Below are 13,711 nucleotides of genomic sequence, written 5' to 3'. Positions count from 1 at the left end.
ACTCGCCACAGTACCTTGCTTCTTGCTTGACCAATTTATTGCTCCACCTCCGTAGAAGAGCAGATGTCCACTGGTGGATTTGCGGTCTGTGGTGTCACTGGCCCAGTCTGCATTTGCATAAGCTACTAATTTGGAATTAGCAGTGGCCTGTAACTTTAGTTTTAGGTATGCAGTGCCTTTCAGATATCTGGCCACTCTCTTCACAGCTGTTCAGTCTCTTTGGCTTAGTGAACTGCTTTTTCTACATAATATTCCTACTGCAGCCGCTACATCTGGCCTTGTATTGGTAGCCAGGTATAGCAGCTTTCCAATAACTGTTCTCTACTGATCATTACTTGGTAGGAGTGGACTTTGTTCTTTTCCCTTCAGAAAGTCTGTTTCCATGGGAGTAACCACTGGGTTGGCATCTTCGAGCCCCATGTATAATAGGAGTTCCCAAATCTTTTGCTTCGATTGAGGAGGTAGCTTCTACCCTCTTCTCTCTCTATTTGGATCCCAAGATAGTAGGTGACTTGTGCCAGTTGCTTTACCTCTATCTCCTGGTTCAGATGAAGTACTATCTCCTGACAATCAGATTCTTCTTCATAAAACAAAAGCAAAACATCAACATATGTCAAAATATAAGTCCACTTGTTATTTCTGTAGCTTGTGTATATGCAGGGATCCCTTTTACCTTGTTTGAAGTCTTCTCTAATGAGCATCTGGTTAAGCTTTTCATTCCATGCTCTTGCAGCTTGCTTCAGCACATATATATTTTTCTGAAGTTTACATACAAGTTGCTTATCTCCTGATTTTTCAAATCCAGGAGGCTGTTGCATGTAAATATCTTCAGTGATCTCTCCATGTAGAAATGCAGTCTTAACATCTAAGTGTTCAACGTGCATGTTTCTTGCAGCTGCTACACTTAGAAGTGTCCTTATGGTACTGTGTTTCACCACTGGGGAAAATACTTCATCATCATCTTCCCCATATTTCTGGGAATAGCCCTTGGCTACTAGTCTTGCCTTGTAGCGTTCAACTTTCCCTTCTGCATTTCACTTAGCTTTGAATACCCACTTGCATCCCACAGACCTTTTTCCTGTTGCCAATTCTTTGAGTGTCCAAGTTTGATTCTTGTGTAGAGCCTCTATTTCTTCTTGTGCTGCCTTTCTCCATTTATTAGCTTCAGCTATAGACATCCCTTCAGTGTCTTCCCATGCTGAAGGTTCCCACAGTGACATCTCCCTTCTGAGGTAAGGCAGTCGTATGGCTGGTATACCTTTGTTGCATTGAGATGAACACCTGAGTTCTGGTTTAGGAACCTCAACAGCATTTATGGTGGCTCCTGGACCTTGCCCAGTATCCCCTTCTGCTTCTGCTTGTGTCATCATCTCTTCATCTTCAGTTGTTGGGAGAGGCTGTGGACTTCACCTCTGCATATTGGTTGGTATTCCATCAGGTTCTCTGGATTAGGAATTCCTTCCATTAAGTCATTTGCATCAGTTTTCTGACTTTTTATCAAAGTATACTACAGACCTCACTGTGATCCTTCCAGTCTTAGAGTTCAGGATTCTGTAGCCTTTACATCCTGGCTCATATCCAATCATGACTCCCTCTGCAGCTCTGTCATCCAGTTTGGATTTCTTTTCTTTTGGTATGTGAGCAAAAGCCTTGGACCCAAACACTGTGATGTGTCCCATATTTGGCTTTCGCCCATGCCATAGCCCATATGGAGTTTTGGCTGTTGCTTTAGTTGGCAGACTATTTTGTAGGTATGTGGCTGTCATCACTGCCTCTCCCCGGTAGTGGTTGGGGAGCCCTGCATCTAGCAACATACATCTCACCATTTGCATAAGGGATCTAAATCTTTTCTCTGAAATGCTGTTCTGTTCTAGTGTATATGGTATTGTGCATCTATGTGTTATACCTTGCTCTTTCATGTATGTTTGAAAATGGTGTGAGAGGTACTCACCTCCATTGTCTGATTGCAGCACTTGCGGTCTTCTGCCAACCTATTATTCATGGTTGTAACATACTGTTTGAACATTTCCAGTGCCTGGCTTTTCTCTTTCAGCAGATAAGTTATACAACATCTGAAATAATCATCTATGAACACCAAAATATAAGAATTTCCAGCTTTTGAAGTTTTAAGGGGTCCACATATATCTGAATAAACAAGTTGCAGGACTTGAGTTGATTGTCTTTCACTTTGTTTTGGGAGAGAGGGTCATACACCCTTTCCTTTTATGCAGTTCACAAATCTCACTGTTTTTGCACATCTTTATTGTCATGCTTTTGGCTAAATAATTTCTCTGCATGTCTAGTATTGCGCTTTTATGTGCATGTGCAAAATGTCTGTGCCACAAATCAAGACATTTGTCACTTGAACAGCACTTTATCATGTTTGCTTGTTCTCTTACATAGTCTATTTCAAACACACCTTGACTCTCAAAGCCTCTGGCATACATTTCTCCATCCATACTGATTGTGCACACATTATCATAAAGGTCACATTGAAGCACTTCTTAGTTCATGTGGCAACACTTAAAACATTTCCATCCATTTGTGGAATGTATCTGACATCTTTGATTTGTATCAAGCAGCTTCCTTCACCAGTTAAACATTTCAGTGTGCCTGATCCAACTCCTCTCACTTCAATAGATGTTCCATCAGCTAGAAAAACTCTTGCAGTTAAATCTGGATTCCAAGTCTTGAAAAAATTAATATCTGAATTCATGTGGCTGGTTGCTCCACTGTCTATCAGCCATGCAGTGTTTCTTGAGCTGCTTTGAGTGAGAGAGAAAGCCTTCATCTTTTGACGATGATAATAATCTTTGCTCTGTTTTTCTCTCTGGGCTTATTCACACTGGAGTTGAACTTGTTTTAAAGATGAAACTTTTTCCATCACGATGGGAGTTTAAAGATCACACTTCCTACCTTCCAATTGCTGTTTTCCATACATGCTTTGTATCTCTAGAGCAGCCTTCCCAACCAGTGTGCCTCCAGATGTTGTTGGACCACAACTCCCGTCAGCCTCAGCCAGCATTGCCAATGGTCAGGAAAGATGGGAATTGTGGTCCAACAACATCTGGAGGCACACTGGTTGGGAAAGGCTGCCCTAGAGATACAAAGCATGGATGGTTTTTCCTTCCCTTTTCAGATTAAACTTGGGGTTTTTTTTGCTGCAGATTAAAAGCTGAAAGCACCGGGACACCTTCCCTTTGTCTCCTACGTCATGTGATCACTGTGAATTAAACAGGCATGCAAGTAGAACCCATCTCATGTGAACTGGCCCTGTTTGCTGGCAGCTTGGGTTTGTTTAAAGGGAGAGCTGCCATTGGCTGGACAGTTTCTTTTGAAGTGGCCCCTTTTCCTGCATGCATGACATTCACGCCCATCCCCTTTCTCTGATTGGTTGCTGGGTGGAGCTTTCCTGAAATGCCTGTCTCTTTGTTTTACTTTAGCTGTGCAATTTGAACCACTTGAACTTTCCCCTTTGTATTGCGAGTGTCTATCTTATTCTCTTTTAAAATCTCCAGGAATAGCTGTAAACTCAGGGGAAGGTTTAGTATCAACAATGGAGAGAAATGAGGCAAACTCCTTTGGTAAGAAAGCTAGAAAAAAATGCTATTTTCTGGGCATTATCCAGATTACCTCCAGCAACCTTCACTTTTTCAATTAAATTCAGGAAACTTTCTTCATGCCTATGGGGGCATTTGCCTTCCTTTAGCCTCATGGTAGCAATTCTTTATATGCCCAGACTTGGTCTTGTATACCTGTTCTCCCATACACTTCTTTCAGGGCTTCTAGCATGCCTTTTGCAGTTTCCTCCCCCTTCACATGCACACATTGAGAATCTGTTAAAGCACCAGCAATAAGAGATTGTGCTTTACTGTTTTTGGTGTCCCAAGAGGCTATGTTTTTTTCATCTTCTGTCTGCTTTGGTCTCTCCATCTTTATGGCTTGCACCAGTCCTTACTCAGCCAAAACAAGGTTCACCCTGTACATCCAGTCTTCAACATTGTCTGATGTTAGCTTTGAGATTGCACCACATCCACTGGAGCTTGCTGGACTCTCAGCCACGATTTTTTTATCTATTTTTGCCTATTAGCTTTTTGTTCCTAGTCTCAGCAATTCCGTTTAGATTTACTGCCTCACTACTTTGTGCCCTGGGCCCATAACCTGATAGGCTCTATGGATTATAATGGTATTTTGTGGAATTAAGCGTGTGCAGTAAATACTAAGCAGTAGCTACACTTCAGCTTGGTAGAAATTGCACTGAGAGTATGGTACAAGGAAAATAACACACTAAGTTTACTGTAGGAAATACATTTAGATAAAAAAGACCTACATCTGGCTGACTAGATAGGAGATGCTGCAGAAAAAGATGTCTGCTGCATTTGTGCTCCTTCTCAGGGAGCCATGCTGGCAAGAAGGACAAAGGAAGACTGAGATCAGAGAAGAAGCAGGAAGGGAGGTTTGTTTCCTCTGAGGATATCATTTTACACCTGGAAGGAAAGGTGAGCTTAGGTGAGAGTGGACAGAACAGTCTAGGAATTTAGGAGGACTTCTCTCTACCTCTCTACTTCCAATGTAGCATGCAATCTCCTCCCAGGGTTCAAACTGAGTTGCACTGTCACATTTCCAACACTCCACCCCCCCTCCCCAGTCATTTCCACCTTAGTTGGGTTCACCTCTAGTTTGAGAGCTGAGCTGCTAGGGTCGGGTGGTGGGTTAAAATTGCTTGTGAAGCATTTGCAGGGAAGGAGAATGAGTAGACAGTTAAGGGTTAAAAGACATCATGTCCCACTCCTTGATTCCCTCCGGCAAGTGCAGCTCAGTCCTTGCAATGCTGCTGCAAAGGAAACACTGGCTTGGGAACCTTGTTCATCAGCATCTAATTTTACCCCTTACACAACCCTTCTACAAGGGCATATTAGATGAGCACATCCTTTGATTTGGTTTGGGAAGAGGGAAGGTTCCTTTACTTTGCCCATGATGACACCAGCCATTATTGAACTTCAGGTTTTAATGCAAACCTAGATGCAAATCCCAGCTCCTGGGAATAGGAAAATGTACCACTGGGCAATTCCAAAACACCATATTTTATTGAAAGACAGTTTATACTGACCTAAGCAGCAGCAGTATCAGCAGTGCTAAGACAAGAGAAACAAGAGAAAAGGTGTATCCCACAGTATAAAGGTTCAGGAGGGTGATATGCAATGTTTGTTCTTCAACCTAGGAACAACAGAGAAGCAAAGGAGTTTGGTTACTGTAAAGTCTGGGAAACAGACTATGCCAGGAGAGCAGGGATGTAGTTGTCCAAGGTCTTGGTGGTCTTAGTGTCCCTACTTTTTTGAGAGTAGGGTCCCTATGTCTCCAGCATCCTACAAGCCAGTCAGCATGAAAGGGTAGTGTGTTAGTCACTGAGAAGAGTCTTCTAACATATTTCCTTGTCCTTTCCTGATGGTGAAAGGAAATGAGTCTTTTCAGTAGCTAACACTACCTCCCCCCTTTCATGCTGATTGGCTCCTAGAGATGTCTGTTGTTGTGGAAGAAGGCATTAACAAGGATCTCATTCTTAACCCAGCAACAAAAAGAGTGGTTGTGACTGTCATGAAGGGACCCTGCATTTTTGAATTTGCCACTATACTACTGCAGGAGAGAAATCTATCTAAAACAGGGATGACAAGCCTGTGGCCCTCCAGATGTTGTTGGCTCCAACTCCCATCAGCCCCAACCACCTGGACAATGGCCAGGGATGATGGGAGTTGTAGTTTGAAAATATCTGGAGGGACACAGGCACCCATAATATGCAAATAGTAGGAAGAAAGTAGGATGTTTTTAAAGATAAACTCCTCTACTACTCTTGTTAGAGTTTATTATAGCTCATATTAGTTTTGTGTGGCTGGAATAGTCATATATGCAGTCTGTCACGTGAATTTATATGTACCATATGGAAGAAAGGGTGAAAGTAAATGAAAAATATTACTCTTTTATTGGCTTGACTTATTTTCCCCACTTCTTTTAGAACCAGCTCCACAAAGTCAGGAATCCAACCAACATGGAGGAAAAATGTGGTCACCCTAAACATCCAGCCTGAGTTGACCTAAGCTCCCTTCTAAATAATACACAAACTACCGGTTTTCATGTGCTATGTCCTGTTTGAATTGCCATCACATTAGCAGGTGAGATACTCAGTCGAAACAATTTGATCAAGAGAGGATTTTAAGAGAGGATTAAGCAGATTCATGTATTAAACCATAAAAAGGCAAGTCTGCTCACTTTTCGATGGAAGTGACTCTCCTTGTAGCATTCAGAGCGGTTATCCCAAATCACAGTGGAGTTTTCAGCCTGTTGCCAAATCCCTTCGTCCAAGCAGATTCTGTATACATTTCCTGCACTTCCTAAAAGTAAACAGACACAGGCTCATAGGTCAAGCCACACATTTCATTTTTCAGACTTGGTTTAGTGCTGTCATCCTTTCATCGGCTGCCTAGAAACCCCAGAGAAGGGAGACTTGGCTTGATGTAGGTGGCTCTTTGTAATGTCTGTTTATTTGGGAGGTAACTGTAGAAAGCTTAATATTTATCAGTAGATTAACACTGTCAAATTCTCCTAATTCTTTGTTTTTAAAGCCCCCTTCAGTGCTTAAATCCAAGGGATAAGATAGTATTTCATTTAATTCCATTTTACATGCTTTAAATTATTTGCGCTTGGAGTTGGGAAGCATTAATTGATATAGTATAATTAACCAATTCAGGACTGCAGATTAAAAATGCTGATGAAGTGGATTGGCCATCTTCTCTCTCTCATTTTTATGATCTCATTGGCTCCTTTGAGGCATGCCTCCTTACCTCCAAATATTGGCCACCTCTGCACCTTACATTTAAAACAGCATTATACCACTTCAACAGTCATGGCTTCCCCCAAAGAATCACGGGAACTGTGGTTTGTTAAGTGCGCTGAGAGTTGTTAGAAGACCCCGATTCCTCTCACAGTGCTACAATTCCCAGAGTGGTGTAACAGTCAATCTCTCTTCCCAGGGAACTCTGTGAACTGTAGCTCTGTGAAGGGAATAGGAGTCTGCCAACAACTCTCAGCACCCTTAACAAACGACAGTTCCCAATATGTTTTGTGGAGGGGGAAGGGAACCATGACTGTTAGTGGTATAACACTGCTTTAAATGTAGAGTGCTGGCGTGACCGTTATCTCCTCCTTGCTATTAAATGGATGGTATTCTGTCTTGGCTGTATGATAACATGGCAGATGACCATGTCATAAAAATCTAGCAAATATCAAGAGAAATGTTCTGCCTGCTGAGGTTCTCATGGATGATGTAACAGAAAGGAACAAATCCTTGGGAAGGGTTGTAGCTCATTGGTAGAGCAACTGCCTTCCAAGCAGAAGGTCTCAAGTTCAGTCCCTGCCAACTCCAGGAAGGGTTGGGAGAGACTCCTTCTGGAAATGCTTGAGAGCCGTTGCCAGGCAGTGTAGACAATACTGTGCTAGATGGACCAATGGTCTGACTCAGCATATGGCAGCTTCCGATGTTCCTAAATTGTCAGTGGTAAGGTGAAAAGGATTTGGTTTCTGCAGAGTTCAGGTTTACTCCTACATACACACTATGTGGTCTTATCACTTGACCACGCAACTTCTGATAACCCATGGCTGAACACGTGTAAATTGTTCTCAATGAAAACTATTGTGTTTGAAGAGAGATATTGTGGTTGATCTCTGACTGTTTCAAACATGCACCTTATCTCTTGATGTTGCAGACTCTCTGAGATGACTTGGATGATCTTAATAGGCCAATGTTTCACTTAGCCACAGTTTTGCCAACCTTCACTAGTAGTATATGCCGCTTTCTAGAGTCTTCAGTAGAAGTCTTACCTGGTCTGCCATTTTGTGTTTCCTTTAACTGGACATAAAACATTCAAATATTGTGCTCTGCTTATGTGGGTTTTCTGAAAATATCGAAGTCTTACTGTTTAGTGGCTGATCAGCTGAAGGAACCACCCCAGGACTATAGCGTTAAGCAGGTGAGACCATGTGGTAGGTAAAGTTCTACACTGGCATAGTTGTGTCAATATAATGATAGAATGACATATTCTAAACCAGGGTGGGAACCTTTTCCAACCCATTGGCCAGATTCCCTTCCTGGGGCAACATGCCAGTGGTGGATGTAGCCAAAAGCAAAAGTGAACAGCATGACTTTTACCTTTGCACAGTAGGCTACACTCCAGCCATGCAAAAGCCAGCAATTTACACACACACACACACACCTCCATCTGGACAAGCATTATCACAGCTCAAGGACACATCCCAGCCAAACAAATGCATTTGAGGAGGATGAGGACTGATGAGACATGGAGTCTATGAAGGGGGCATGGCATGGGGGAAAGTTCCAAATGTCAGAAAGGGAGGTCTGGACGGCCATATTCAGCTCTAGGGCCTGAGGTTTGCCACTCTAGTTCTGGATGGTTGCTTGCCGCTGACTGAGAAATTAAGTGATCAACCCTACAAATTAGGCTTAGTTAACTGGTGGGCAATCTGTGGAGTTGGATTTTCAGTTTTATGGACTGCACTGTCACAGGAATAGTTCTATGTGCATGATGTATTTTTTAACTATTGTAACCTGCCCTGGGACCTTTTGGTGAAGGGAGGGTAATTAATAATAATAATAAAAATGATGATGATGATGTACCACTGTGGTAGAATTATCTTCCAGATCATCTTAATGCCCACTACTGTGTACAGAGTGTGACAGAATTGCCACCCTGGGCTCCTGCTGGGAGGAAGGGCGGAATATACATCAAATAAATAAATAAGAATTAGCTCTCTGAGTACGTATCAGGATGAAGTTTATTCAAATATTTATTTAAGAAGCCACCATATGCCATTGGGGTAGAAGAGCCTCAGTTAGCAGTTTCTTTGTCTGAAAGGGACACCCAGCACAGCACTCTGGAAGGAAGGAGAAACATCCTCATATGTATTACGGTTTTGCAATGTGCATGTATTTTCAAACCTTGCATTACCATTTTCTATCCATGGTAAATAAGATGGACAGGGAACCAAGACTTTTCCTGGAGGCGAGTAAGGCCAGCAAACAAATTTATCAAAAGTCCCATTACAATATGTTCCTGAGAGAGAGAGAGAGAGAGAGAGAGAGAGAGAGAGAACATTTTAACATTCGCTAAAGGTTGTATGCAATTGATCACCAAAGAATGTAGTGTGTCCTCCAAACCAAGCCATTATTCAGTCATGTCTGTGATACATAACTGCATATTTAGTAGTGCTTAAATTAATACCTCTAATTAAGTCTACAGCCTTATCACAAACAGGGCTCAAAGTGGAATGGGATGCAGTCCCACTTCTTTGCAACAGACATATTTATTTATTTATTTCATTTATAAACTGCCCATAGCTAATAGCTCCCTGGGCGGTGAACAAAGCAAGATTAAAATACAATATTACAATAAAAGCAATAACAAATAGCAGCAAGTTAAACTAAAAACGTTAAATATGAAACATTGAACATTAAAATGCCTGGGAGTATAGCCAGGTTTTAACCTGGCGCCTAAAAGAAAGTACCGTAGGCGCCAGGCGTATCTCCTCAGGTAGGCTGTTCCACAGTTCGGGGGCCACCACAGAAAAGGCCCTAGATCTAATAACAATCCTCTGGGCATCCTGATGAGTTGGTACCCGGAGGAGGGCCTTAGATACTGAACGAAGTGGACGGGTAGGTTCATAGCGGGAGAGGCGTTCCACAAGGTATTGCGGTCCCACACCATGTAAGGCTTTATAGGTCAAAACCAGCACCTTGAATCTGGCTCGGAAACAGATAGGTAGCCAGTGCAAACGGGCCAGGACAGGTGTTATATGCGCGGACCGATGGGTCCTCGTCAACAACCTGGCTGCCGCGTTTTGCACTAGCTGAAGTTTCCGAACAGTCTTCAAGGGCAGCCCTACGTAGAGCGCATTACAGTAGTCCAATCTAGAAGTTACCAGAGCGTGAACAACTGAGGCGAGATCGTCACTGTCCAGATAGGGGCGTAGTTGGGCTACTAAGCGAAGATGGTAAAACGCATTCCGTGCCACCGAGGCCACTTGAGCCTCGAGCGACAAGGAAGGGTCAAAAAGGACCCCCAAACTACGAACCTGTTCCTTCAAGGGGAGTGTAACCCCATCTAGAACAGGAGAAACATCCACCATCTGGGCAGGTAAAGAGCTCACCAGCAGTGTCTCGGTTTTGTCTGGATTGAGTTTCAGTTTATTAGCTCTCATCCAGTCCATTATCGCGGTCAGGCAACGGTTCAGCACATCAACAGCCTCACCTGAAGAAGGTGAAAAGGAGAAGTAGAGCTGCGTGTCATCAGCGTACTGATGGCAACGCACTCCAAAACTCCTGATGACCGCACCCAGAGGCTGCATGTAGATGTTAAAGAGCATGGGGGACAAAACCGACCCTTGAGGGACTCCACAATGGAGAGTCCAGGGTGTCGAGGAATGTTCCCCAAGCACTACCTTCTGGCGACGATCCGCTAAGTAGGAGCAGAGCCACTGCCAAGCAGTGCCCCCAACTCCCAACTCCGCGAGCTTCCCCAGAAGGATACCATGGTCGATGGTATCAAACGCCGCTGAGAGATCAAGGAGAATCAACAGAGTCACACTCCCCCTGTCCCTCTCCCAACAAAGGTCATCATACAGGGCGACCAAGGCTGTTTCAGTGCCAAAACCGGGCCTAAAACCGGATTGAAACGGATCCAGATAATCGGTTTCATCCAAAAGCACCTGGAGCTGGCCGGCGACCACCCGCTCCAAGACCTTGCCCAAAAAAGGGACATTCGCCACCGGTCTATAGTTGTTCAAAACATCTGGGTCCAAAGAAGTTTTCTTTAGAAGAGGTCTCACTACTGCCTCCTTGACACTACCAGGGACTACTCCCTCTCTCAAGGAGGCATTTATCACCTCTTTGGCCCAGCCGGTGGTTACAGCCCTGCCGGCCTTCACCAGCCAAGATGGGCAAGGGTCCAGGGCAGACGTGGTCGCCCACACCATTCCAAGCACCTTGTCCACTTCCTCGAGCTGCACCAACTGAAATTCATCCAACAATAAAGGACAAGGCCGCGTTCTGGACACTTCAATGAAGTCATCTGTCATAACATCAGAGTCTAAGTCCCGACGGATGCATGCAATCTTGTCCTGGAAGTGCTCTGCAAATTCAAATAATAGAGTTTGACCTAGCTTGAAATGAAACCACCCCACTACACTGAGGACTGAACAGAGGACTTAGGCTGTGGGCACACTAATCACTTCAAAAACAGCAAAAATGTTTTTTCTGGCTATGTTTTGAAGTGACTCTGCCCTCTGTTGGCCACATCTCCCTTCCTCACTGCTGACTTCAGGCCTTTCAGGACCATCCACAGCAAAGTGTTAGGCCAATCACTGGCTCTGCCTGAGCCTACAGCAAAGCATTTCCATTGGCCACATCTAGGGGGGCAATGGATTGCAAAATCTGTCTGAAGCTGGATTTAAAAAACAACACTGCAGCTGATCCAACCAAGTTTTAGAGTAAAAAGGGGTGGAGTTTGACTAGTGTCATGTGCCCCAGTTTTTAGAACAGAGATGTGGAGATGCACTGGAACCAGTACAACAGTAAGTGTGTCTCTACCCTCACTGTGCTACCACTGACTGTCTTACAGTGAAAGATGTCAACAATTATCCCTGTGCTATATTGTAAAACCAGTACCTTACGCCAGCATTTCAGGTAGGTTTGGATGATGATTTTTCAACCAAAGTCTTCATGAATATTTACCAAACAAAGTGGAGGTGGGTGGGGAGAGAGTGGAACCAACACATCAAAGTAACTGAAATAAGCTATCAAAACAAGTGCAAAATTGGCTGATTATCATCTTGACCATGTTGCATGTTGCCTTGCCACAAACCAACAGGAAATGAAAGAAAATGAGTGAGAGAAAATAAATCAAGAAGTTCCCAAGAGGCCAAAGTTGAAAAGTTCAGAAATTAATAATCATCAACATAATGTTGAAAACATTCATACAGAATATCTCAGCAATTTTTATTATAACATATGAATATGATAGCTGATTATATTTTGCCCTGGTCATACTGTTTTACCCTATGTCAACAGGAAATGAATGAAGATGAGTGAGAGAAAATTAATCAAGAAGTTCCCGAGGAGATTCAGAAAGTATTAACAACAACAAGAACAACAAGAACAATATTAGTAAAAATTAACTCCGTAAACGGCCATTTAAGGTAGTAGTACCATAATGTAGAAAAGAAGCATTATCATGACCATATTACAATTGAAGGGCTGAGGCTGAAGGAATCATGGTTTGTTTAAGACAACCTAGCAAGTTCTTGTCTGAGATTGTATTTGAACTGCAGACTTTCCAGCTCACACTCCCAGGCTGCAATGCACCAGCTTTGATAATCCTGTTGGCTAGCAAACAAACAAGCAATGTTTGGGGGTGGGGGCAATTTTCATTGTGGTGGTTTCCATGATGTGGGAGGAATCACTCCCCTTCCAATCACGATTCACCTCCCACTGCAATTTAGGGAGGAGGGGAGAGAAAATAAATGATATAAAAGTAAGGGTTAAAGTGAACAAGTAGGCTCTCAGAGAGGAGAGACAAATCACAGAGAAGGAAATGGCTAGAGTGATCAATACGGACCAAAACTGGCAAAACAAACTCCTGAACAGCTATGTGATGGATCATCTACACTTAGGGAAATTGTGCAGCTGTTCCATTTTATTTTTTAAAAACTCTAATTTCTGATCTCTGAAAAAAATAGAGAATATTTTGCTCACAACACCATGCTGATGCACCCCAGACCAAATTCAAGGTGCTGGTTTTGGTGTACAAAGCCCTATGCAGCTTGGGACCAGGATAACTGAAAGATCGTCTTTATACCCAGTCGATCACTGCACTCTGCAGGTGAGGGCCTCTTGCAGATGCCATCTTACCAGGGGCTCCGTTACGCACAACATAGGAAACGGACGTTTAATGTTGTGGCACTGACCCTTTGAAATTCCCTCCCATTAAATACTAGACAGGCACTGTCTCTGTTATCTTTTCGACATCTACTGAAGACCTTCCTCTTTCAACAACCCTTTTAAGTAGAGAGCTTATCCAGTCTGCATCTGTGCTGGAAATTCTTTTAAAGTTGTTTTTTAAAGATGTTTTAAGATGGTTTGTTTTAATATGTTTTTAAAGATTTTTGTTTTAATATGCTTTAAAGTCTTTTGTTTTTAAGATATTTTAAAGTGCTTTTAGTGTTTTTGTTTGCCACCCTGGGCTTCTTCTGGGGGGAAGGGCAGGATATAAATTTTAACAACAACAATAATAATACAAAGCATGTCTATTTCCACAATAAATGTCCACTGTGGACACAGCACATGAGGGAAAATAAAGGATTCCAGTGAAAATAGCTCTTAGGAAAAACCCTATACAAGTTGCCAGAGATATACTTGCCCAGAGATTAGCTTGTGCCTCTTTGGACTCTTAACATTCCTTTGCCAGCAGCAACCAATGATGATGGGAAGGGAAAACACATAGCACACTGGGACATCAGGACATAGGTACATTGTTCTACATATCACTGGCATCAGTCTGCAGTTCCTGAATGTGAGATCAGTGTCCATAGTTTGAGGGAAGTGTTCATAGAACTAAGGGAATACAATTTTTCAAACTTGATTACTGTG

The 13,711-nt window shown here is 43.0% G+C and overlaps 1 protein-coding gene across 1 annotated transcript in view; it reads right to left on the bottom strand.

The window, feature by feature from the left end:
- Positions 1-13,711, bottom strand: part of GLP2R (glucagon like peptide 2 receptor) — a 50,704-nt gene that overhangs the window by 21,138 nt on the left and 15,855 nt on the right. The window contains exons 3-5 of the mRNA XM_061616398.1: positions 9,018-9,122; positions 6,265-6,386; positions 5,111-5,217 (exon numbers count right to left, since the gene is read on the bottom strand). Coding sequence (XP_061472382.1) covers positions 5,111-5,217; positions 6,265-6,386; positions 9,018-9,122 — 334 coding nt within the window. The remainder of the gene's footprint in view (positions 1-5,110; positions 5,218-6,264; positions 6,387-9,017; positions 9,123-13,711) is intronic.

Source organism: Rhineura floridana, chromosome 3, assembly GCF_030035675.1.
Source record: "Rhineura floridana isolate rRhiFlo1 chromosome 3, rRhiFlo1.hap2, whole genome shotgun sequence".
Taxonomy (NCBI): Eukaryota; Metazoa; Chordata; class Lepidosauria; order Squamata; family Rhineuridae; genus Rhineura; species Rhineura floridana.
The sequence above is the reverse complement of the archived record's forward strand: the minus strand, read 5'-3'. Positions and strand labels throughout refer to the sequence as shown.